This window comes from Priapulus caudatus, unplaced genomic scaffold, assembly GCF_000485595.1.
Source record: "Priapulus caudatus unplaced genomic scaffold, Priapulus_caudatus-5.0.1 Scaffold940, whole genome shotgun sequence".
NCBI classification, from domain to species: Eukaryota; Metazoa; Priapulida; class Priapulimorpha; order Priapulimorphida; family Priapulidae; genus Priapulus; species Priapulus caudatus.
In genome coordinates this window covers 5,307-26,107 of record NW_014578001.1, presented here as the reverse complement: position 1 = coordinate 26,107, position 20,801 = coordinate 5,307, and the positions used below count along the sequence as shown (strand labels likewise).

At 51.3% G+C, this 20,801-nt stretch overlaps 2 protein-coding genes across 2 annotated transcripts; both read left to right on the top strand.

Moving 5' to 3' along the window:
* The first annotated feature begins 9,457 nt into the window (after window positions 1-9,457).
* LOC106814536 (fructose-bisphosphate aldolase B-like) lies at window positions 9,458-15,528 on the top strand. Its single transcript, XM_014818852.1, has 6 exons — window positions 9,458-9,568; window positions 10,885-11,002; window positions 11,419-11,586; window positions 12,069-12,176; window positions 13,201-13,351; window positions 14,370-15,528. The coding sequence occupies exons 2-6, from the start codon at window positions 10,900-10,902 to the stop codon at window positions 14,485-14,487; spliced, it is 648 nt and encodes a 215-aa protein (XP_014674338.1). The 5' UTR covers window positions 9,458-9,568; window positions 10,885-10,899; the 3' UTR covers window positions 14,488-15,528.
* Window positions 15,529-16,505: 977 nt separating this feature from the next.
* On the top strand, window positions 16,506-20,575 carry LOC106814535. Its single transcript, XM_014818851.1, has 3 exons — window positions 16,506-16,644; window positions 18,060-19,435; window positions 19,511-20,575. Exons 2-3 carry the CDS (start codon window positions 18,134-18,136, stop codon window positions 20,573-20,575), a joined length of 2,367 nt encoding a protein of 788 aa, XP_014674337.1. The 5' UTR covers window positions 16,506-16,644; window positions 18,060-18,133.
* The last annotated feature ends 226 nt before the right edge of the window (window positions 20,576-20,801 follow it).

The window sequence follows — 20,801 nt, the reverse complement described above, 5'->3', positions numbered from 1 at the left end:
TATGACGCGCGGCGAGGGGTGGCCAAGATTGTGCGCGTGTATTTGTTGCGTGGTCAGTTGTTTTATTCTGATATTAGTGATTAGATGGATGTGTCATCACATCTTAAGTTGTTGTTGTTGTTGTTGTTGTTGTCGTTCGTCGTCGTCGTCGTCGTCGTCGTCGTCGTCGTCTTCATTGTTGTCCTCATTGTTTCAGTTGGTAACGAGTTATGATTGCTGTGTGTCTGTTGTCCTATTTTAAGTTGTTGACCCACTTCAATTGGTTGCTTGTAATGATAATCACAGCGTCCCCCTGACAAACACATACGTTGAATAATAATAATAATAATAAATAATATATAGTGTTGCATCGTGCATCTGTCCACGCCGCTGCGTGTAACGCGCGCGTCGTTTGTCGTCGTAGGTAATGTTCGACATCGGAGGCAGCAATCGCAGGAAGAACGGCGACGCCGTCGACGTCAGCTTCGTGGCGTGCAATCCGGCACTAGGGGGCGTCACGTTCGGCTTTGAACCAGTATTTCCCACTCAGGACGCGGTGCGACAGCAAGTACGGCGTCTTTGTTATACTGTTGAGCGGTCGAGCTGTGGTAGTGACATCGTTGCAAGCTAGATCTTGTCGGATGGTGATTGCAATCAAAATTCTATGCCAATTTGTTTCGAATTAATCGAGTTCATTTCAATGCTGTCATTTGGTAACGTTACGTACCGAAGATAGATAATTGCATTTTTTAAGCGTAAGATTTGTTAGAAAATTGATGTAATGTGGAAGTAACATTGGAGAGATGGTGTTATGTTCTAACATGGGGTCATGTTCTACTTAAAAGTGGGTTGGAAGCAGGAGCGTTTGGTTTAGGAAGCCTGGGGGGGGAGGGGGCGATACGGACACGCGACTCGCGATTGGAAGGAGGACGCGGGATTCCTAAACCCACGAAACTGAAGCTCGAAACCTTTTTCTCGCGGCAGGGAATTGGCGACGTCGCCACGACGACGATGCCGAACGACAAGGCGGGGACGACGCCGCGCGACAAGATGCAGCCTCTTCCGCCGCCTAGCGCCCCCGACGTGACGCAGTTCGGGCCGCCAGAGGGCACCACTTGCACGCCGGACATCATCAGGAATCACACGCAGTCTCTGGCGGCGGTCGGCTGCGGCGAGGCGGCGACCTTCAGCACGCGGCTCGCGACCTTCCAGCCGCCGGAGAACGACAGGACGGCGCGCAGTCTCAACCTGCAGGCTCTCGCTAACTACATCGGCAGAGGTAAGGCAAAGGTCGCGAGGTCACGAGGTCACGTGGCGGCTCTAGCCTGGTACCCTTTACTTCCTATATATAGAGACAGGCAATGTCCGAGGGCCATCCATTCGGCAAAGCAGGCAACTGTGACACATCGTCTGGTTGGTGCGCGAGGTCATGAGGTCGCCTAGGGCACGCGCGGCACGGCTCTAGACCGGTACCCTTCACTTAATAGAGAAGGCAATATCAGACGACTGTCCGGTCAGGGAACTCGGGCAATCTTCGTCTGATTGGTGCGCGAGTGCTGACTTGTGATCGCGTGTGTTTACATTGTTTTCTGTTGTATCCGCAGGATGGGGAGACGTCATGAGGGACTACAGACGAGGTACGTTGATCTAACGCATCTCGGGCGCTAGCGCCACCTGTGAGACACCAACTCGCTTTAACAAATTTCAACGCAGCATTTCCGGCCTTTGCCTCAATGCTTCATAACGCAAATATACTGAATGTAATTGTATAATCATCAAGATCATCACTTTCGTACCCACATGTCGTGTAATTTACGGACTTATATCATGACCTACTTGCCTTTTCAGTATTGTGCATCCTTAGAGACTATAGTGTACCTCCATGAATAGAGTAAAAACAGTTAAGATCAATGAGATTAAGTTTGTCAAGCTATGTTGAAAAGCAAATTTGAAATCCCCCACATAACATGATGGCTAGCACGGTGAGGTCTGCACATGTTGAAGGCTGTTGTCATGGTGACCAGGCTTTACCTGCTAATCTGTGAGTGCGGTGGTATCAGTAACTGACGATCACGCTCCGGTGCATCGCTTCACGTCTACATCGACGCGTCTTCTCTTGCTTGCAGTGAACACGCGGGTGACCTACCTTAACGTACACGCAGCAGCGTCGGGCGAATCCGCCGAGATGGAAGCTGTGTAACAGCGGCGCCCTCTACCGCCAGCCCGCCCGCCGACCTCCGTGACCTTGGAGCAGCCTCTGCGAGACCTTGGACGACTTCTCCATCGACCACGACCTTGGAGCAGCCTCTGGCGACCTCGGATGACCTCTCCATCAACTGCGACCTTGGAGCAGCCTTCGTGCGACCTTGGACGACCTCTCCATCGACCGCGACCCGAAGCCGGAACGTTCCGGGCTTCCTGCGCGCGGACGTTTGAAGCGGCGCGGTCGTCGTTCTGCTGGGAAGCGTTGGCACGGCGACGATGTGCGCGTGCACGTCTGCCGTCGATCGACGACAGCCACGTCTCTCTCTCTCTCTCTGTGTGAGGGGGCTCTGCCGGACGGCCGCACGAGACTCTGCATTGTGAGGCCCGTCTCTGTTTATTCTGCGGGTGTCGAGACGGGAGGTCGTGCCGTGTTCGTTCGCTCGTCGTAGCGGCGAGCGAAATTCTAGTCGCGCGCCAGAACTTCATACGAGCCGTCGGTCACGGAGCAGTCGGTCACGGAGCCGTCGGTCACGGAGCAGTCGACGTAACGTTCGAGCGTCGGTCGAATCGCCGCCGTGACCACTCGCCGTGTGATATTACGTTGTCGTTGTCGTCGTCGTCGTCGTCGTCGTCGTCGTCGTTTGTTGGGGGTGGTGAATATTTTTTTTTTGTTTTACTACCGGTTGCTCGCGTGCTCCACATCCCGGGGCCCGTGTTCAATACGCTGCGAGACCGACTCTGTGTGCCACAGTAACTCCGTCACCGGATGCTCATGCTGCGGCCATCGTCTCGACGGAAGCGCCGACTCGGCGTTTATCTGTGTCGTCGTCTGTCGAGAGCGTCAGTGTACGCCGTCGTCTCGTCTCCCGCTGGCCCCCGCCGGCCCCCGCTCGGATCGCGACGGACATCCCTGTTGACAGCATGTGATACTGTCACGCCACGGTCGCGATCCCCGATGCACTGCAGGGGGCGCCGTCAAACGGTCTCCCCCGCGCCGCAGGGGGCATCGACGAGAACCCTCAATGCTTGCAAGCCTGCGGCCCCGCCCACGCCCCGTGCGCACGCGGACACTGCCTGGAGGAGCGGGTACGAAGTGTTGCAGTCGTCGTCTGGTTATGTCGTGTAACCCGCTTACGCAGTAACGTTCGCTTTGTTGTGGTGACGTCGCTAGCCCCGGTGAAGATAGACTTGGCTGCCAACAGCTTGTGGGGAGGTGAATGCTGCCCTACGATCCTCGTCCTTGTTACCTTTCCATCGGTGCGTTCGTCTTCACTGACTACACGGGCTGTGTACGGTAACGCTGATGCTACCCGAGCGCAGCGATGTATGTGTCGTCTGCGAGTGGAGCGACAGGCGGGCGTGAGGGAATTGCAGCTCGCCCCAGCAGCGTAGCTCCACCGGTGATACGATGATATGATGACACGGCGGATGCAGGTCAGGAGACGACGACGGCAACGACGGACGCGCATCTACGCCGCTGCCGACCCGTCAAGTGCAAATCTATGGAAACGTCTTGTGAGAGAGAGACAGAGAGAGACAGAGACTGGTGCAGACAGCATTGTGAGAAGAACGAGTGGCTGGCAAGGTCGCTCCGTAACACGCGAGGTCGCTTCCACGGCAACGTCGCCATGGGGACTTCGCTCCGTAAAATGCGAGGTTGCTTCCATGGCATCGTCGCTCCGTAACACGCGAGGTCACTTCCATGGCAACATGAGTCACGGTTGAGACGGTACTGCATACATTCGTCAACGCTTCTTAGCTGACTCTTTGTGAAGGACACGGTTTCCGTGGTGATGTCGTGTAACTAAGACCGTCTCCACGGTGACGCTGTGCGCCCATCTCTGCCTCCCTGGTAACGATGCGATGCGAGGGTGTGTTTCCACTGCAGGGCTGTTAAATGACTGTACAGTAATGACTGTAATGTAAGACTTTATCTGTTGTATCGCTATGGTAACCCAGAATGTGTGCGTGAATGTTGCGCGTAACCGACACGGCGTCCACTGTAATGCTACGTAACCAAGAATCCGTTCGTCGTAAACATGCCATGTAATGAAGAAGACGGCATCTACTAGAGTGATGTGTTTGTCAACGTGATTGTGCCGATAGCGGCACCTACTGGTGGATGTCGTCGTACCGTACAACAAAACAGCAAACGGAAAAACTGTTGTGAATGGAAATGTTCAGCTGAACTCGTGTCCACTGTAAGGACCGTCGCGAGTGTGTTGTTGTAAACATGATGCTGATCTGTTGATGTCTTAATGCCGCAGCCGAGAGTAACATCGTCACAGGTTCGTCCCCAACCCCCCGATTCTAGTGAATGAAATGCGCAGAACAAATTTAGACAACGCCAAGGATGCGCGACTGACAAATTATATTTTGATTGTTTCGTGTTTTGTTTTTTGCAATACGGAGAACAAATAGCAGTTGCGTTTGCTGTTTTACGTGCCGTGTGCGTTTATCGAAAGGCAGAACGCATGTGAAATGAACAATGCCACCTGGTGTGTGGTTTGTGTAACACTTCATCGTAACCAAATATGTTCTGAGAGACTAATGGTGCAAGCATGTGTGGCAGTGCCCCCTTGTGGTGTATCAAGCTGAAATATTTAGAGTAAAAAAACTATAAATGACAAAAAATAGCGCACGTTTGGACGATCGCTTGTATGAGAGAAGTTGTGTGTTCGCAACTGGATAATGTGATTATTTCCGTTTCCCGTTTTCATTTTCGTCGGTCATGTTATTGAAATGTGTGTAAATAAGTGTCATACTGTGAGCACTAGGTGGCAGGACCTGTCACAAATATGTAGCTGTAGTGTAGAAACGGCGTTGCCTGGTGAACGGATGGGTTACGCCAACTGTTGCAGCCATCTTGGCTATATTACTTCTGTTGAGTAGGCATCCTCCTTGATTTATGTCTCTCTCACCCTCTTCACCCCCTCTCTGTAAGTCTTACCCTCCCTCCCTCCCTCCCTCCCTCTCCTCTTTTTCTTTTTGTTCTTTTGCTCGATCTGCTTTCTCTTGCTCTCTCTCTCTCCTCGCGCCCTCTCTCTCACTCCCCCTCCCTCTCTGTCTGTCTCTCTCTCTCCCCATCCTCCACCCCTCTCTCAATTTCTCTCTGTCTGCCTTTCTCTCTCCCCGATCTGCTCTTCCCCTGTCTGTCTCCGTCTCTCTCCTTGAAACCTACTCTTGTCTCGACATTCCCTTCTGCCTTCTGCAGTTTCTCCTGAGACGTAAGCTTTCCGTGTGTTAGTGACTTATGTTGATGTATCTAGGATCAACTTGTAGCAGTGGGGTCAAACATGTGGTGGCTATGTCTTTTATTTTTATTTTTCTAGAATTCTAGTAACGTTATCGGTTTAATGCCAATTTCTCGTGCTTTTTTTAAAAATGAGGCTGTTTTCTATTTAATGAAATTACTAAAATGCCAGTGCTAAAACACTATATATATATGTATATGTTTTTGAAGGCGATGGATTAATTTTATGGGTACTGTTTGCAGCACTAGAAGTGGTTGTTTTTGGTCCAGATTTTTAATTGCGTGCCAGGAACGGACTATGGGCATACATACATATAATATATATATATATATATATATAATATATAGCCGTAAGATTTTACAACGATCCACTTAATTAAAACTCGCAGGCGGTGGTGGGGGGGGATACATTCTCGCTGCTCTCACGTAGTTGCTAGTTTGATGAGTCACCCGCGTGTATGACGCACACATACCCGTAGCCTATATTTGCAGATCGACATTCGCACGCTGCCGCCATTGCCGTGCGGCGCGGTAGGTGGCGCCACTTGTTGACGCGATGTTGCGCGTGCGCAGTGCGACGGATATCGTCTGCCGAGTGTTACGGCGTGGAAGTAGAATACTAGATAGAGACTATATACGGGCATATGATCTAATGCTGTCTGTCTAGTGTGCTTGTACGCGTGTGTTGTGTGCGATTAGTGGTGTTCGGGTATTGGCATTTTTCACGCGACACTCTGTTCGTTCCCACTCTCTGCTTGGTGCTCACAGATACACGTCCGTACAAACGAGTGCTAATGGTAGAGTAAGCGGGAGTTATGCGAGTATGTTGTATAAATGGCTGGATGTTCGTGGTGGCGTGTAAATATGGCGCGTATTACTACTACTACTACTACTGTCTCTCTGTCGGTCTATGTATCAGAGCAGCGACGTCACTGAGCTGCTTTAATAAACACTCGTGTCGCGACTCCTGGTCTGTGCACACGCGTATGTGTGTGTGTGCGTACGAGCGTGTGTGTGTGCGTGCGTGTATGTGTGTGCGTGCGTGTGTGTGTGTGTGTGCGTGTGTGTGTGTGCGTGTATGTGCGTGTGTGCGTGTGTGTGCGTGCATCTGTGTGTGCGCGCGTCTGTGTGTGCGTGCGTGTGTACGTACGGCAAAGGGTTATCTACGCGTCCTCGTCGTCTATTCTGTGTGTATAATTACGTACGTAGCACAGCGGTGCGGCGGTAGCTACTGCGCATGCGCCGGTCACCGCGTGCTACCATGTCGGTTCTCTGCATGTCGCAGGCAGTGAACGTATCGTTGTGTGTCACACCATCGCATAGTGGACGTCGTCTGAAATCATACCTATCCGCCGGGTCAGGGTCAACCCTGAAGGTCAGCGTAGGTCGCAGGGTTGGTTGTCTACGTAAGAGAATGTCGTCGTGGGGGGTGGGGGTTATTGATTAACTCTGGCCTGGCTGCGTTCGTACCGTGGTATTCCGGATCGATTGTAAACTAATTGTTGACTAAGATGAAACGTTTAATTTTTGTATTTCTGGATTTTTTTGTGCCCGCGCGCGCAAAGAACGCATCCTTTAGTCGAGTGCGCATGCGCAGCAGCTCGCAGAATGTTAGTTGTTTAGTAGGGAAGGCATAGGAGCGGCATTTCTCCTCCCTACCCTACCCTTCCCGCGCGCGCACACCTCACGTAAGTTTGGTCACAAGGTGAACCGCCTATAGCGCACAAGTGTTCACTATCGTGTGTGACGAGCGTGCGTGCGTGCGTGCGTGCGTGCGTGCGTGAGCCATGTCGCCGTCACGCACTCTGGCCTTCCCAGTCCGTCTCGACGACTGTGTTAAGTTTTTGCTCAAGTTTCTGTTGTCGTTTTTTCGGTTGCATTGCGTTATATATATATACAGTATATATATATATACGTATATAGGTAAGGCCCGCGTTGCGTGTCCGTGTATGAGCTCATCAGTAACTCCGCCTGGTTGCATGCGCGGGTCATGTGCGGTATGTGTGCAGCGTGCGTCCGACAGGCGGCGCACCGCGTCGGCCGTGGTGTCCTTACTGTCGTACATTGTGTGCGCGTGCGCGAAAGCTCGTCGACGCGTCATATCCGTTGTCACGGCAACCCGGTTCGCGCATCAACGCTCGTGGCATCGTGTGTATGTGCGTGCGCGCGCGTGTGTGCGTGTGTCATCGTGTGTATGTGCGTGCGCGCGCGTGTGCGTGTGTGTGTGCTGCTTGCTATATGCATGCACATATGCGCCTTATAGCGCTTGCTACCCTCCCTGTATGTGCCGGAGACGCTATGCTTGCACTGGGCATGCGCGAGTATGGGCAGTCCGAGGGTCTGCCATCATAGTAGAGTAGGGCAGGCAGAGCATTGGGAAGTTCAGTAAACAAGTAAATTGTGGGTTGGGGTGGGATGGGTGGTGGTTGGGGGAGGGAGGGGGTGAAGCTTGCACCAGATTGTACCGATACGTGGAACGGTGTGAGTGGTTTTCCCGCAGTGTTTAGCGGACATGGGTGGGAAAAGGTCGGGCTTGATCACACCCTTAATTAGGGGGATGGGCGAGGTGGACTCGTCCGCCCCACCCCCTCCCTCGGATGATCTCCAGGGGGTGGGGTGGAGTCGTGATGACGCGTCCCATCCTATTGTTAATGTTATTAAACGTGAGAAACTCTGTAGTTTTCATGCAGCTCAGTCAGCGAGTTTGTCACCCGGAGAGCGGAGCGACGCAGGCGGTTACTCGTAAAAACATGTCGATCGTATGTACGCACGTACGACCCGCCACCTAGCGGGCATCACTGTTGGTTACCGCAGCGCCACCTGGTGTCTGATTCTTGCTAGTCATGTAAACCACGCCGCGTGTGTAACAACGATGAGGCTAGGGTGCGGGTTTCTCACCCCGTGGCGTCACTTTGAGTTCTATCGGTTGCCATGGTAACCGCATGCGAAGGATCGCGAGCGGCCGGACATGTTGGAAGCTGGTTGCGCGGGCGACATAGGTGTGCGCGAGAGTGTCGAGGTGTAAACGCTCGTGGTGTTATATCGCATGAAGTACCTATGCAATAAAGCCTGTGTCATCATCATCGTCGGTGAAGATGTGTGAAAACGAGTCACGACTGTTGGTGTTTATTGTCTTTTCGTGCTGTCAAAACATAATTTCTTACTTGCTGCTACTACTACTGCTGCTGCTGCTGCTGCTGCTGCTGCTGCTGCTGCTGCTGCTGCTGCTGCTGCTGCTGCTGCTACTACTACTGCTGCTGTTGTAGTCCGCAAATGCAGACGTTATAACTCCGCTTTGTTAATCTGATGGTGCGGTTTTATCCATTACTGGGGTGTGCGTCGGCTCGGAGTACTGCTGCTGCTGCTAATGCTACAACTACTAGTACTACGACGACTACAGAAATTCGTGTACTGAGTAACTCAAGAGTTCTTCAACCGCTCAACCACAGACGGGTGATGTTTGTTGGTGCAATCGCTACTATTGGTCACAGAGTCATATGAAGCAAAAAAAACTTACTGTCTATACACGATATCAGGAATCTATCAATATATGGATAGACTCGTGACGATATATTCAAGACCGTAAGCTGTTTACGTGACCTTTTAATACAATACTATCACTATCATCAAGAGTATACATAATAGATATCTTTATTATGTACTCTTGCTATCATGTAAAACAAACAACTTAGTATTTGTTCACTCCTGTTGCACACACACACGCACTCACAAACGCGCGCGCGCACGCACGCACGTGCAGCACACACAACACACAGCGCACGACACCACACACACACACACACACACACACACATATATATATATATATACAGGGAATTGTACAGCGTTTAAGCACATCTAATCAGCCTAACCAAAAAACGAAAAGAAGATGTGAGAATTAATGTCCTGGGGCGCGAACGTACCGATCGTCTGCTAGCCTGTGACTGTACGCGACTGGCAAACAGACTCGTAAACAACCCTGACCTTTGACCCTGGTCAGCTCGACCAATCGCGGGGCGCGCACTTCTCACACCCCGGCGGTCATGCTCTAGAGCTGTGTCCCACAGTCCTTCCCTCTCTTTGCCCCCGGATACTCCATCGGTTCGCATCTTTCTCGTCGTTGACTCTCAAGTAAGGTATCGTTATATATTTACAACGTTTGGACGTATTACTAAAGGCAAATATTTTGCTCGAATAGCTTTACTTTACCACGTTCTACTAGCAGATGGTTGATGCCCATGCCCTGTTTGGGTGGTAGTGGTAGTTCACTAGTTGTACCTAAAAATGACCACAACTGCATGGGTTACGTACGTACATGGGTTAGTCGTTACATGTACTTATGGATATTGTAGCTCTACCGGTGTAGCCCCTTCGCCCCCGCTACAGGGAAGTACGGGGCCTGTAGCGGGAGCAAAGGGGCTACACGTAACGGTAGAGCTACAGTTATTGTAACTAGAAGTAGAAGTTGCAACTTATGCTAGGTCTAGTCTTAGATGTATCACTGTATGCCATTACTGTACACACTAACTAACATATTACACTATAGCCTAGGTGTTTGATAATTCAATCGAAGCCATTATCACTACACATTAGGTTACGAGAGCTCTCAACCATGCGATGTGATTGTATCGCGATCGGATGGTGCATGGTATTTATACTACTACTAGACTGTCTGGTTGCGACAGTGGCAGTGAGTGGGTCAGCATTGCTATTACCTGTCTCTGCATTTCAGAGCACTTAGGGACAATTATTACGCAGTAGTTCTTGTGCCACGAAATTATAGGAAAATGTCGGTGAGATCCTAGAGGACAATTAAGGTCAAGTGTGTCAGCTGTTGGTGCATATGACTACCATTTGCATTTGTTTGCACACTGTAGCTTTTATTCAGGCTCACCATATCAGTGTGTTTGCTCATCCCTGACCGATATTTAGACTGGTGCCTTCATCTAGCGTATGCAGTGCACGCGTGCACCAATGCCCCCGAGCGCGTGTACATGTTCACATGTAGATATGCGTGCAGTGTGAACTTGAAATGGCGACCTATCGGGTTAGGTTTTGCGCAAATGGTTGTGTAGGAAATATAGTATAAAACTCAAGGTTATTTTGTATGGGTTTACAGAAGAGCTTGCATGCATGGACCCTCACTCCTGAATATTTTTCACCTGTGATGACAATCGTGAAAAAATTCACAATTAAAGTTAATTAAGTTAATGTAGAGGTTAAGAGAATAGAGATCCTTTAGGGGTAATTCCTGTTACTCCAGTTGTGAATTGTTTCCTGAAATTTTTGGACTGGTTATTGGTTCCACGAAGCACTCGATTCCTTGCTTTTGCTGCACGTAATAAATGAGTTTAATAAACCATATAGAGTTCATCAAGCTTGCTCAAGTTAATGGAGTCCGGCTCGTAGAATACTTATCATCTGTGTTTCTCTCTGTGACTGCGCAGCTCTCTTCCAACACTATGGCAAACTTTCTGACAACGGAGAGCAAGGCCGAGTTGTCGCGCGTCGCCAACGCCATCGTCGCACCTGGAAAGGGAATCCTGGCTGCTGACGAGTCTACAGGTAAGCGAGCCACGCCCGCTGTCGCCCAGGTACGCGCGCGAAATCCTCGGGGTTTTACAGTAAGGTGAAGTTCTAGGGGCCTGTAGTCGGAAACGTAAATACGTTATGGTTTTCATAACTGTTTCTGCTCACGTGTCTCCATCTTCGGACGCTTGTGAGGTGTGTTTACCGATTGTGTGTTGCTTGTGCTCCACATTTGTCTCACTAATAATCGAACCCTGGTTTGTTTTGCATCCCGGCACCTGTACGCGTGGCGCCATCTATTGAGGCGCCTAATGTATTCGGCGAGCGTGCATTGTCGCAACATCAGCCTCGTCAATCCCCTAACCATGCTTCCACATCCCGGTGCCTGTACGCATGGCGCCATCTACCGAAACACGTGTTTAACGAGCGCTCGTGTCGTTTGTCGCCCGCAGGAACGATGGGGAAGAGGTTCGCGAACATCGGAGCAGAGAACAACGAGGAGAACCGCCGGCAGTACCGCCAGCTGTTGTTCACTTGCCCTGAGGTGATGAACGACAGCATCTCGGGAGTGATCCTGTTCCACGAGACGGTGCCGGCGTGCGCTGTCGGAACGGGGATGGGTGGCGTGGTGGTGGTCCAGGATCTCTATGTCACAATATGGGACTGTGGTTTTACAACACTACACGAGAGTCGACTCGAACATGGGCCGTGCCCCTCGCCCTGGTTGAGAGAGCTAGCTATACGTGACCTTTTCACAGCACAGAGTGCTGGCTATATATAGGTTTTCACGAACAAGCTACTAGCTAGAAGTATCTTTTCTCGCAGAGACATTGCCTTATACATTTTCACAAAGAGAATGCTACCAGTCTAGACCTAATTACTGTGAGCGAACTATGCACCCTTCCAAAGAGTGTCAGTTATCGATGTTTTCACAGGGAGGGCTTATCTACGCTATAGCTATAGACGATACTATAGTATACTTTATGATGCTAAACGATGCTATAGACGATATTCGTTGTAAGAAATGTCGTTGCTACGTTCGGTTGTGTTCGCGAGGAGCTTGACGTTTACGCGAGGCGTTGGCCCGCACTGTTTTCTGCAGGGGTCACCTTCGCTGACTACATCAAGAAGCGTGGCATCATCCCCGGCATCAAGGTCGACAAGGGCGTCGTGCCGCTGCTGGGAACCGACGGGGAGGGAACCACGCAAGGTACGCCGCGCTCGCGTCGACGCATCCACGGCACGCGGAGAGGGGGGGGGGGGGACCGTTACTGGGGCTGCCTCGTGTGGCTCGACCATAATGCCTTACTGGAGAGGCCTTGCCTGCGTGTGGCTCGACCAATCCATTACCGGGGCTTGGCCCTCTGTGCTCCCACCAATGCCATAACCGGGGGCCTTGCCTCGTGTGCTGGCGACCAACCTTCGCTTACCGGGCTTGCCTCGATGTGCTCAGACCAATCGCTGTACGCGGGGGGCTTTGCCTGCGTGTGGCTGCGAGCGGCATCACTTACGGCGGTGCTTGCCAATCATGTGGCTCTGACCCAAAAATTTCCCTTACGCGCTTCCTCGTGTGTCTCGCACCAATCCTTACCGGCGGGCTTGCCTCATGTGGATCGACGGCATCCTTACCAGGGGCGTCCTTGGCCTCGTGTGCTCGGCATCGCTTTACCGGGGGCTTGCTCGTTGCTCGCACGCAATCCTTACGCGGGGGCTTGCGCTCAATGTGCTCGACCAAATCTTATCCAAGGCTTGCCTGCGTGTGCTCCGCGACCAATCCCTCTACGGGCTTGCCTCGTTGGCTCCAGCGCGCGGCCGGCGGCCGGCCCCGCGCCGCGGCGCGGCGGCGGGCAATGGGGGCTTGCCTCGTGTGCTCGACCAATCCTTACCGGGGGCTTGCCTCGTGTGCTCGACCAATCCTTACCGGGGGCTTGCCTCGTGTGGGCTTGCCTCGTGTGCTCGACCAATCCTTACCGGGGGCTTGCCTCGTGTGGGCTTGCCTCGTGTGCTCGACCAATCCTTGGGGGATCTCGCGTAGCTGCCATTGTAACTTCACACGCCTCCACTCACCTGAACATACGTTGCTAACTTCACACACCTGAACTTACCTGTCCAACTTCACAATAATCTACGAAACATCGCGCGTGACACGGTAGTAAGCTTCATGTGGACGTAGCACTTGTGTTATTAATACTATTGCATGTGACATGGTTGTAATCTCGCGCGCTCGCACGCAGGTCTGGACGGACTCGCGGAGAGGTGCGCTCAGTACAAGAAAGACGGCGTGCAGTTTGCGAAGTGGCGCTGCGTGCTGAAGATCGGTCCTGGCTGTCCGTCCGCACTCTCCATCATGGAGAACGCCAACGTGCTTGCCAGGTATGCAGCGTGGTAGAGGGGGGATAGGGCAGATCACGATCGAACGCTGTGAGAAGGTAGTGATGCTGCCCACACCCTGGCACTACAATCGTGTGGGACAGGTCGATCGCCAGGGGCGAGGGGTGCGGCGCGAGGGTGGGGAATGTGACCTGGAATTGGGCGGAGGTTGCGAGGTATGTCTATGGAGCGGTCACAACCCCAGTGGGTAGGAAGATCGCAGTCCGGGGCCGTAAAGGAAGTTGCAACCCAGGGAGGAGGGAGGTCACGGCCCCAGGGACGAGGTAGGTCGCAGCCCTGGGATGGGGGAGGTGGCAACCCCGGCCCATGTGACAGGTTTGTACTTTCCGAGGGAACTGCGAACGTGTGTAAAGAGGGTGAAGGGCGACGGCGAGGGTTGCGTGTTGTTGACGGCGAGGGTTGCGTGTTGTTGACGGCGAGGGTTGCGTGTTGTTGACGGCGAGGGTTGCGTGTTGTTGACGGCGAGGGTTGCGTGTTGTTGACGGCGAGGGTTGCGTGTTGTTGACGCGGGCNTGGGGTGGGGCGAGTGGTTGGCGTGGGGTGGGGCGTGGTTGACTGGGGTGGGGCGTGGTTGGCTGGGGTGGGGCATGGTTGGCTGGGGAGCGGCGTGGTTGGCTGGGGAGGGGCGTGGTTGGCTGGGGTGGGGTCCCCACACTGCACAGCGCTCTGATAATTGACAGAAAACTGCAATTACTGCAATTTTCGGGTAGCACAAGTGTGTGCGTGCTCACAACGCCATCTATCAACAAGTGTGTACGTGCTCACAACGCCATCTATCAACAAGTGTGTGCGTGCTCACAGCGCCATCTATCAACAAGTGTGTACGTGCTCACAACGCCATCTATCGCGAGTGATGTAAGAACGTCGATTGGCGTCGCCTATCGATTCCGACATTCGATCGAAAATGGGCAAGCACGTTCGCAGCACCTTCCAGGTTGAAATAGTAGAAAATGTGTTAAAATTAAAGAAATAGTAAATGTGTTTTTGCGATTTCTCTACATACATGCAACAGCGATTTATGCGTCGGTGTGTTTCAGGCGAGCGGACTGGCGTCGCTGGGCAAGTACTCTGGAGGAACGGCCGGCGCCGCGGGGCAACAGTCGCTGTTCGTTCCCAAGCACTCCTACTAGACTCCACGTGAACGCCGCCCCGCAACATTCATCGTTTGCACATTCCATTAGTCGGCGAGACGGCGGCGCGGCCGCAGCGTCGACCCGAGCCGGGCTTCCGTCACGCGGGGTCGTCGCCGTCAGCCAAGTTTCAGATTTTGGCAAAAAACTCCGACCTTCATTCCTCCTTCACAGTTTGCAAGCGTGTTGCCACGGACGCGGAGACATCCGGTTTTTGTCGACGCGTGCTAGCTCACCCATTCTTCGACGTTCGAACTTCAAATTCGGTTCTACACGCCCGTGTTTGATTATATATTTTTGTAGCGTACTTTTGAGATAGTCGTAGTTAACTGCCCAGTGCGTGAGTTTACAGTGGGCAACACATATCGAAGTAACTGCAGTGTGACTGCTAGTGGACAAAGATTATGCTCAATACATTACAATTGGAATCCAGTGATACATCTAGTTTTTTTAACCCGGTATGCGCGTCTGTACATGTTAACATGTAGTGTGAAATGGCAACACATTTAGTAGTGCCTATGTCAGTATTGCGTGAAGATCCTTCTGGATGCAAGTAGCATCTAAATACCGCTAGCTTAGTCTTTGGAATGTAATAATGCGTGTATGATGCGTGACGAGGGCAAACAGAAATATTATTTTCATTTTATTCCTGATATTAAATAATACATATCCACTGAGTTTAATAAATAGCCCATTAGTTTTAATCATAATGATTTAGATTTATTTGTAGGATCTACTTCATATTTTTTGGGATCTGATTAGATCCAAGAAATGCTCATACATTGAAAGACTAATAGATCGGGCTGGGATGTGACCAACTACTATTTTTTTCCAAATGTGGGATCAAGAAGAAATATGGATTTGTCGTATTTTTATTATAACATACCACTGGATTGAAAATATGTCTATAGTGTACTGTTCTTCTTCTTGCATAGGTAATTTTTTATACCGCCCCCTGTGATAGAACATGTACACCGGTTATGTTCAATGACTATAATTTGATTATGCAGGAATGTATGGAAATAACTCGTGTAACTGGAACGATTTGTCTTGTGTCTTTTTGTGTCTGGGCGCATTGCACCCACGCACGCGCGTGCACACACACCTAAAGAAAGCTTCATCTACGGTGTTAATATTTGGCTGATAATATCTGAAGTGACCTGTGTCAGGTCAAAACTAAAAATCAATAACCAAGGAGAGAGAAAGGGTGGAAGTTATTCCTCAGGCGGGTTTTATTAATTATATATTATTATGAAATAAAATCCTTCGTTCTGTAAGCTGACGGTTGAAACATCACAATCAGACCCTGTCCATCATCATCGGTTGACAAGTTCGAGACACCTAAATGCGTGTCTATTTAATTATGACTATGAGTATGAGGTTATAGATAGTGGTTAGGTATCATTTTATGCATGTTCACTTGAAAATCCGGAAATGCGCACTCTAAACTCATTCCAAAATTTACCGCTATTGTGCTGGCGGCGCCACCGTCCAATAACATTTTATGCATTGATTTTATTTGATTATGAATTGATTTTATTTATTGAACGGACTCTCTCGGGGCATGGAAGAAATACATAGTTAAATAATAAACATAAGAATCATGTTTGGCAACAGTTGCCAAACAATTAAATAAACGGCAAAATTTAACAAATAAACTATAGCACACGGTGTCACCTGACACCATAGATACTTCAAGTAAATACTATATATATGTCACATTTAAATAGTGCGTGCTCATAGGGTCTATGTCACCCAGGGTACTGCCGGAACGTACGCTTGTCACTATTTGATATGTTTAGGGTTAGGGTTAGGGTTAGGGTTAGGGTTGGGGAGTAGATATAGGCGACTCCCTAGACTCGTTAGTGGATTAGGCGAGGTACAGTCCGGCAGTACCCTGGGTGACATAGACCCTCTCAGCGGCAATAAGACGGTGGCGCCAAGAGTAAAAGAACGGTAGATATTGGAACTAATTTGGAGCGAACTACGTACGGATGTCCGGAGTTTCAAGTGAACATCCATAAAATGCTTAGCGAGAGAGACGTTGTAAACAAAAATTACTCAAAAATGAAATGGCCAATTTGTTGTTGCTTAATTTCGGAATTAACGGTATGGAAATACACTAGATAGGACCACATGGCATCTCTGCGTAAACCGGTTCGTCGCCATCAGAAACTTGTTTGTTTACATTGTCAGTGATTGATTGTAAATGCACATATTATAATCACATAAATGTCACATAATGATTGATTGTCGTTGTCGTGACATAAATGTGACATCCTACATTCTCTCTCCGTCTTCATTAGGCCATGAGAATTGAGGTATGAGTTTACCGTCCACCGCCCGCATACCGTCAGAGCCACCGCCGAAAATATTCATTATTTCAAAAGTATTTCATTATTTTCATTTTTAAATTATTAAAACCCAAGTTGTCCATTCAGAGCGATTAAAACATACATTACCAATACAAAAACGCTATAGGGCCTATTTACATCCTTTATTGGGGTCCTGATTGGGGGCATGAAAAAATGAAAAAATCATGAACAATGGATTAACTACAAATATTAAATGAATAATGAAAAATGAAAAATGAAAAAAAGCCTCACTTTTCAAAATATTTCGGACGGTAAACTCATACCTCAATTCTCATGGCTTTATATAGTCCCTAGGACTTATGTCATGAAGACTACACTGATTTATGAGGTTATGACTATGAGGTTATATTCTTGTAAATAATAGTCTTTAAATTCCAGGGGACAACATTGAAGACCATGTGATAGCGGTAACTCCTATTCTCTTGGTTTCTGCTTTCTCCAAGCTAAGCTTATAACCTTTCATGAAATTTATCATGGTCAGGTGTAGCTCCAAGAAACGGTATTGCTAGGGTTAGAATACCTGCCCAGCAGTGTATTGACGTTAGTCAGACAGCCTGGTCGGGTTAGGTCAGGTGTAGCTCTAGTAGTACTAGTGGCAAGGATAGAGATGATGTCCAGTACGGTGATTGGATAGGATGATGTTAGTTGATAAGATAGGACTCGACATCTTCTCTATCCTTGAACCGTACTAGTAGTACTATAGCCCGCGTACAGTGTCCGCAGGGCTATAGGACATTCTATTACGAATGCTAAGGACCAACCCGCTGACTGGCGCTGCTGCAGCGCCACCAAAAATGGCCATTTGAAGTTCGTAAATAATGTTCGTTCACAAGAAATACCGTAAGCAGACCATTTCAACGATAGTTAGAGGTTAAATTTTAGTAGCTGATATAACTTAAGACATATTCACTTCGGATAAGAGTCATTAATTGCCTACCACAGACGTTTTATAGCCGCGAGTAACAGTGCGTTAGTAATAGAATGTTCTATAGCCCTGCGGCAACTGTACGCGGGCTATAGTACTAGAGCTAACAATAACCCAGATTACATACAATGTCAACACATAGACATAGTCATACTCATAGGCAGTAGTAGCTAGTGCGCTCAATAGGTGGCGGCATTGCGACGGGATTTGTGATTATTGTCTTATTATACCCTGACTAATACATGGCGTATGTTTTTCCTATTTTTTACCAGAACTTGGCAGATGTGCAGGCCTTGATTTAGACATTTAGCAGTGACTACGCCTACGTTACTACGAACAGTGCAACATGGCGGACGTCTCAGGGAGCACAACTCACACTCTGCTGCAGCACAATTATGCTGCCAATGTGCATCATGAGAGTTCCATGAGCAGCAACACTGCAACAGTGCGATCAAGGCCTGAGGTGGACCAGGATGTAAAAATCGCACTAAGTCACTTCAAGGAGGTGTTTCTTCCTTCCGAATACGCGTATCACGTGAATAACTTTGAGCAGTTTGTACCGGACGTCTACTCAGGTGCTCCGGATATAATATTCAGGGCCTCGGTTTGGGTGAATAAAATATCTGACAGAGAGTCATTTGACATCTGGCTAAAGGCGTTCCAAAACCTGACTCGAACAGAGTATCGTGTCACACGGACGCACCCTCGCGTCAAGGGTAAATTCGTCATGTACAGGGGCGAGTATCACTGCCAGCACCGTACCAGGAGTTTCCACTATGTGCCGGTGAAGAAAAAGAGCTTGACGTCTTCAGCCGGCAGGAGGTCGAGGAAGGCGGACTGCAATTCGTCTATATGCCTCACCGTGTACACCAGCGGAGCCGAGATCGCGGGCGGTTGTTCGAACATGCGCTGCCTTCTGAGGATCGACTACTGTCACTCGCATGCCATCGACTCTGCGCACATGCTCAGTTTCCGAAAGGTCTCTGACGCCACGAGGCAGAAATTCCTCGATCTATTCGAGGCCGGCCACTCGGCTGTGTCGGCGAAACTTCTGCACGAGACGGAGATGCAGTTGCAGTGTGAACCGGACGAGATCCAGGACAGGCTCGCCGATCGAAGCATCAATCCCAGGGATTCCGATGTCTACAACATCTACAAGGAGTGGCATCGCGGGGCGCCGGCGGCAGCGGCGGCGTCGGCGCGGGAGCAGTGCGTGGATCACCGCCGCCTCGAGACGTTAGTGCGCGAGTACAATGAGACGCACGCCGCCTCGGGCGGGAACGCGAGCATCGATGCGCCGGTGCCGGCGGGGACCGACCACGACTACGCGCGGCGCGACGACGCGGCCGAGCCGGCGGTCATCGCCGTGTGCACGCCGATCATGCGTCGCGCGCACAAGACACCGAGTCATGCCAAGGTGTTCTGCGACGCCGCCTCATCGTTCCGTCGCCACGGCTACACGACGCTCGTCCTCTCGTCAGATTCCCCGGCCGGACCGCTGCTGCTTGGGGTTGTCATCGTCTCGGACGACTCGCCCGAGACGCTGACTCGCGGACTCGCCGCCCTGAAGCGGGTCGTGCCGGGGGAGCGCGCGTTCCACGGTAACGGTGCTGACGGGGGTCCGGCGGTCGTCGTCGCCGGCGTGGAGGCGGGGGAGCGGGGTGCGGTGGCGGCGGCGTGGCCGCGCGCCGGGCTGCTGCTGGACGCTCGCCGCGTGATGCAGGCGGCGCTCGCGTGGCTGTGCGACGCGCGGAACGGCGTCACGGACTGGCACGACCGGCGCATGCTAGCGTGCCGGGTGTCGGCCGTCCTGCGTGCGGACACGGCGACCGACGCGTGCTGCCACCACGAGCAGCTGCTGGAATGCCCCGTCGCGCGCAAGCACGAGAGATTCCTCGCGTACTATCGGAGTCTGTGGCTGCGGAGGAAGGAGTGGGTGCTGCCTCACCAGAGCCGCGTGGACGACGACGGGAGCGACCTCGCTCACACCGGGATGCGGCTGCTGAGGGAGATCGCATTCCAGCGAACGAAGGCTCGCAGCATCGCACAGATGTTCATGTTCGTGACGACGACGCTCGAACTGTATCTCCGGCGACGGCTGCTCTCCCCCGCGCAGCACGGTCGATTGGATCACTTCCTCCTGACAAAGTACAAAGGTCTGAATCGGGAGAAGGTCCGACAGACGGACGTCACGGCGGTTTCCGACGACGCTCAGTTCGAGGTCCGCAGTTCGACGAAGAGGAACGCGGAGCACTGGGTCGACATGCGCTCAGGCGTTTGTTCGTGCGCGTACGGCATAGACGGGGCGCTGTGCGAACACCAGGCAGCCGTCCTCATGAAGACTAGATCGCAGGCGGCGCCACCTGCCGACCCTGCGCCGATGACGGAACGCGAGAGAACGCTGTGCGCGAGCGTCGCTATCGGTGAACGCACCGACGAGGCGAGACTGTTCCTAGTACTAGCAGATAACACGCTCGTCGAGATAGCAAACACGCCCCAAATCACGGCTTTGGCGGAGCTTTGCGAACCGGTTAACGAGGGAGATGGCGGCGGTGCGGCGGAATGCGAGTCGGCCGGCGCCAGACTAGACGCGGTGGTTGCCGGCGCGAATGACGGACCGCGCCGGGGCGTCGAGGTCGCCTCGTGTCGCGGCAAATACTTCGATATCGCGACGTCATCTAATTTGGCGAGCGTGCGCCGCTACATGAAGGTGGCACCACCGTGCCTACCCGACGTCTTCGTCACCAACCACGAATTAGTCGATTGCAACGAAGTGGAAATTTGCTGAAACGCCATGAAGAAAGGTGCTGGTAGCCATGATAGCGACGAATGCTCGTAGTGACGTTGGTGGCGGTGGTGTCGACGACACACTGTCATTCTCTCGACAAGAGTGGGCCTGACGTTAAGATTCTACGACGAAAGGAAAACTGTGCAAATTTCACCTTCGTATGTTGCAACCACAATTTATAGAGCAGCAGAAATGGATGACGACTGTTTGAATAGGTGCTGTTTAC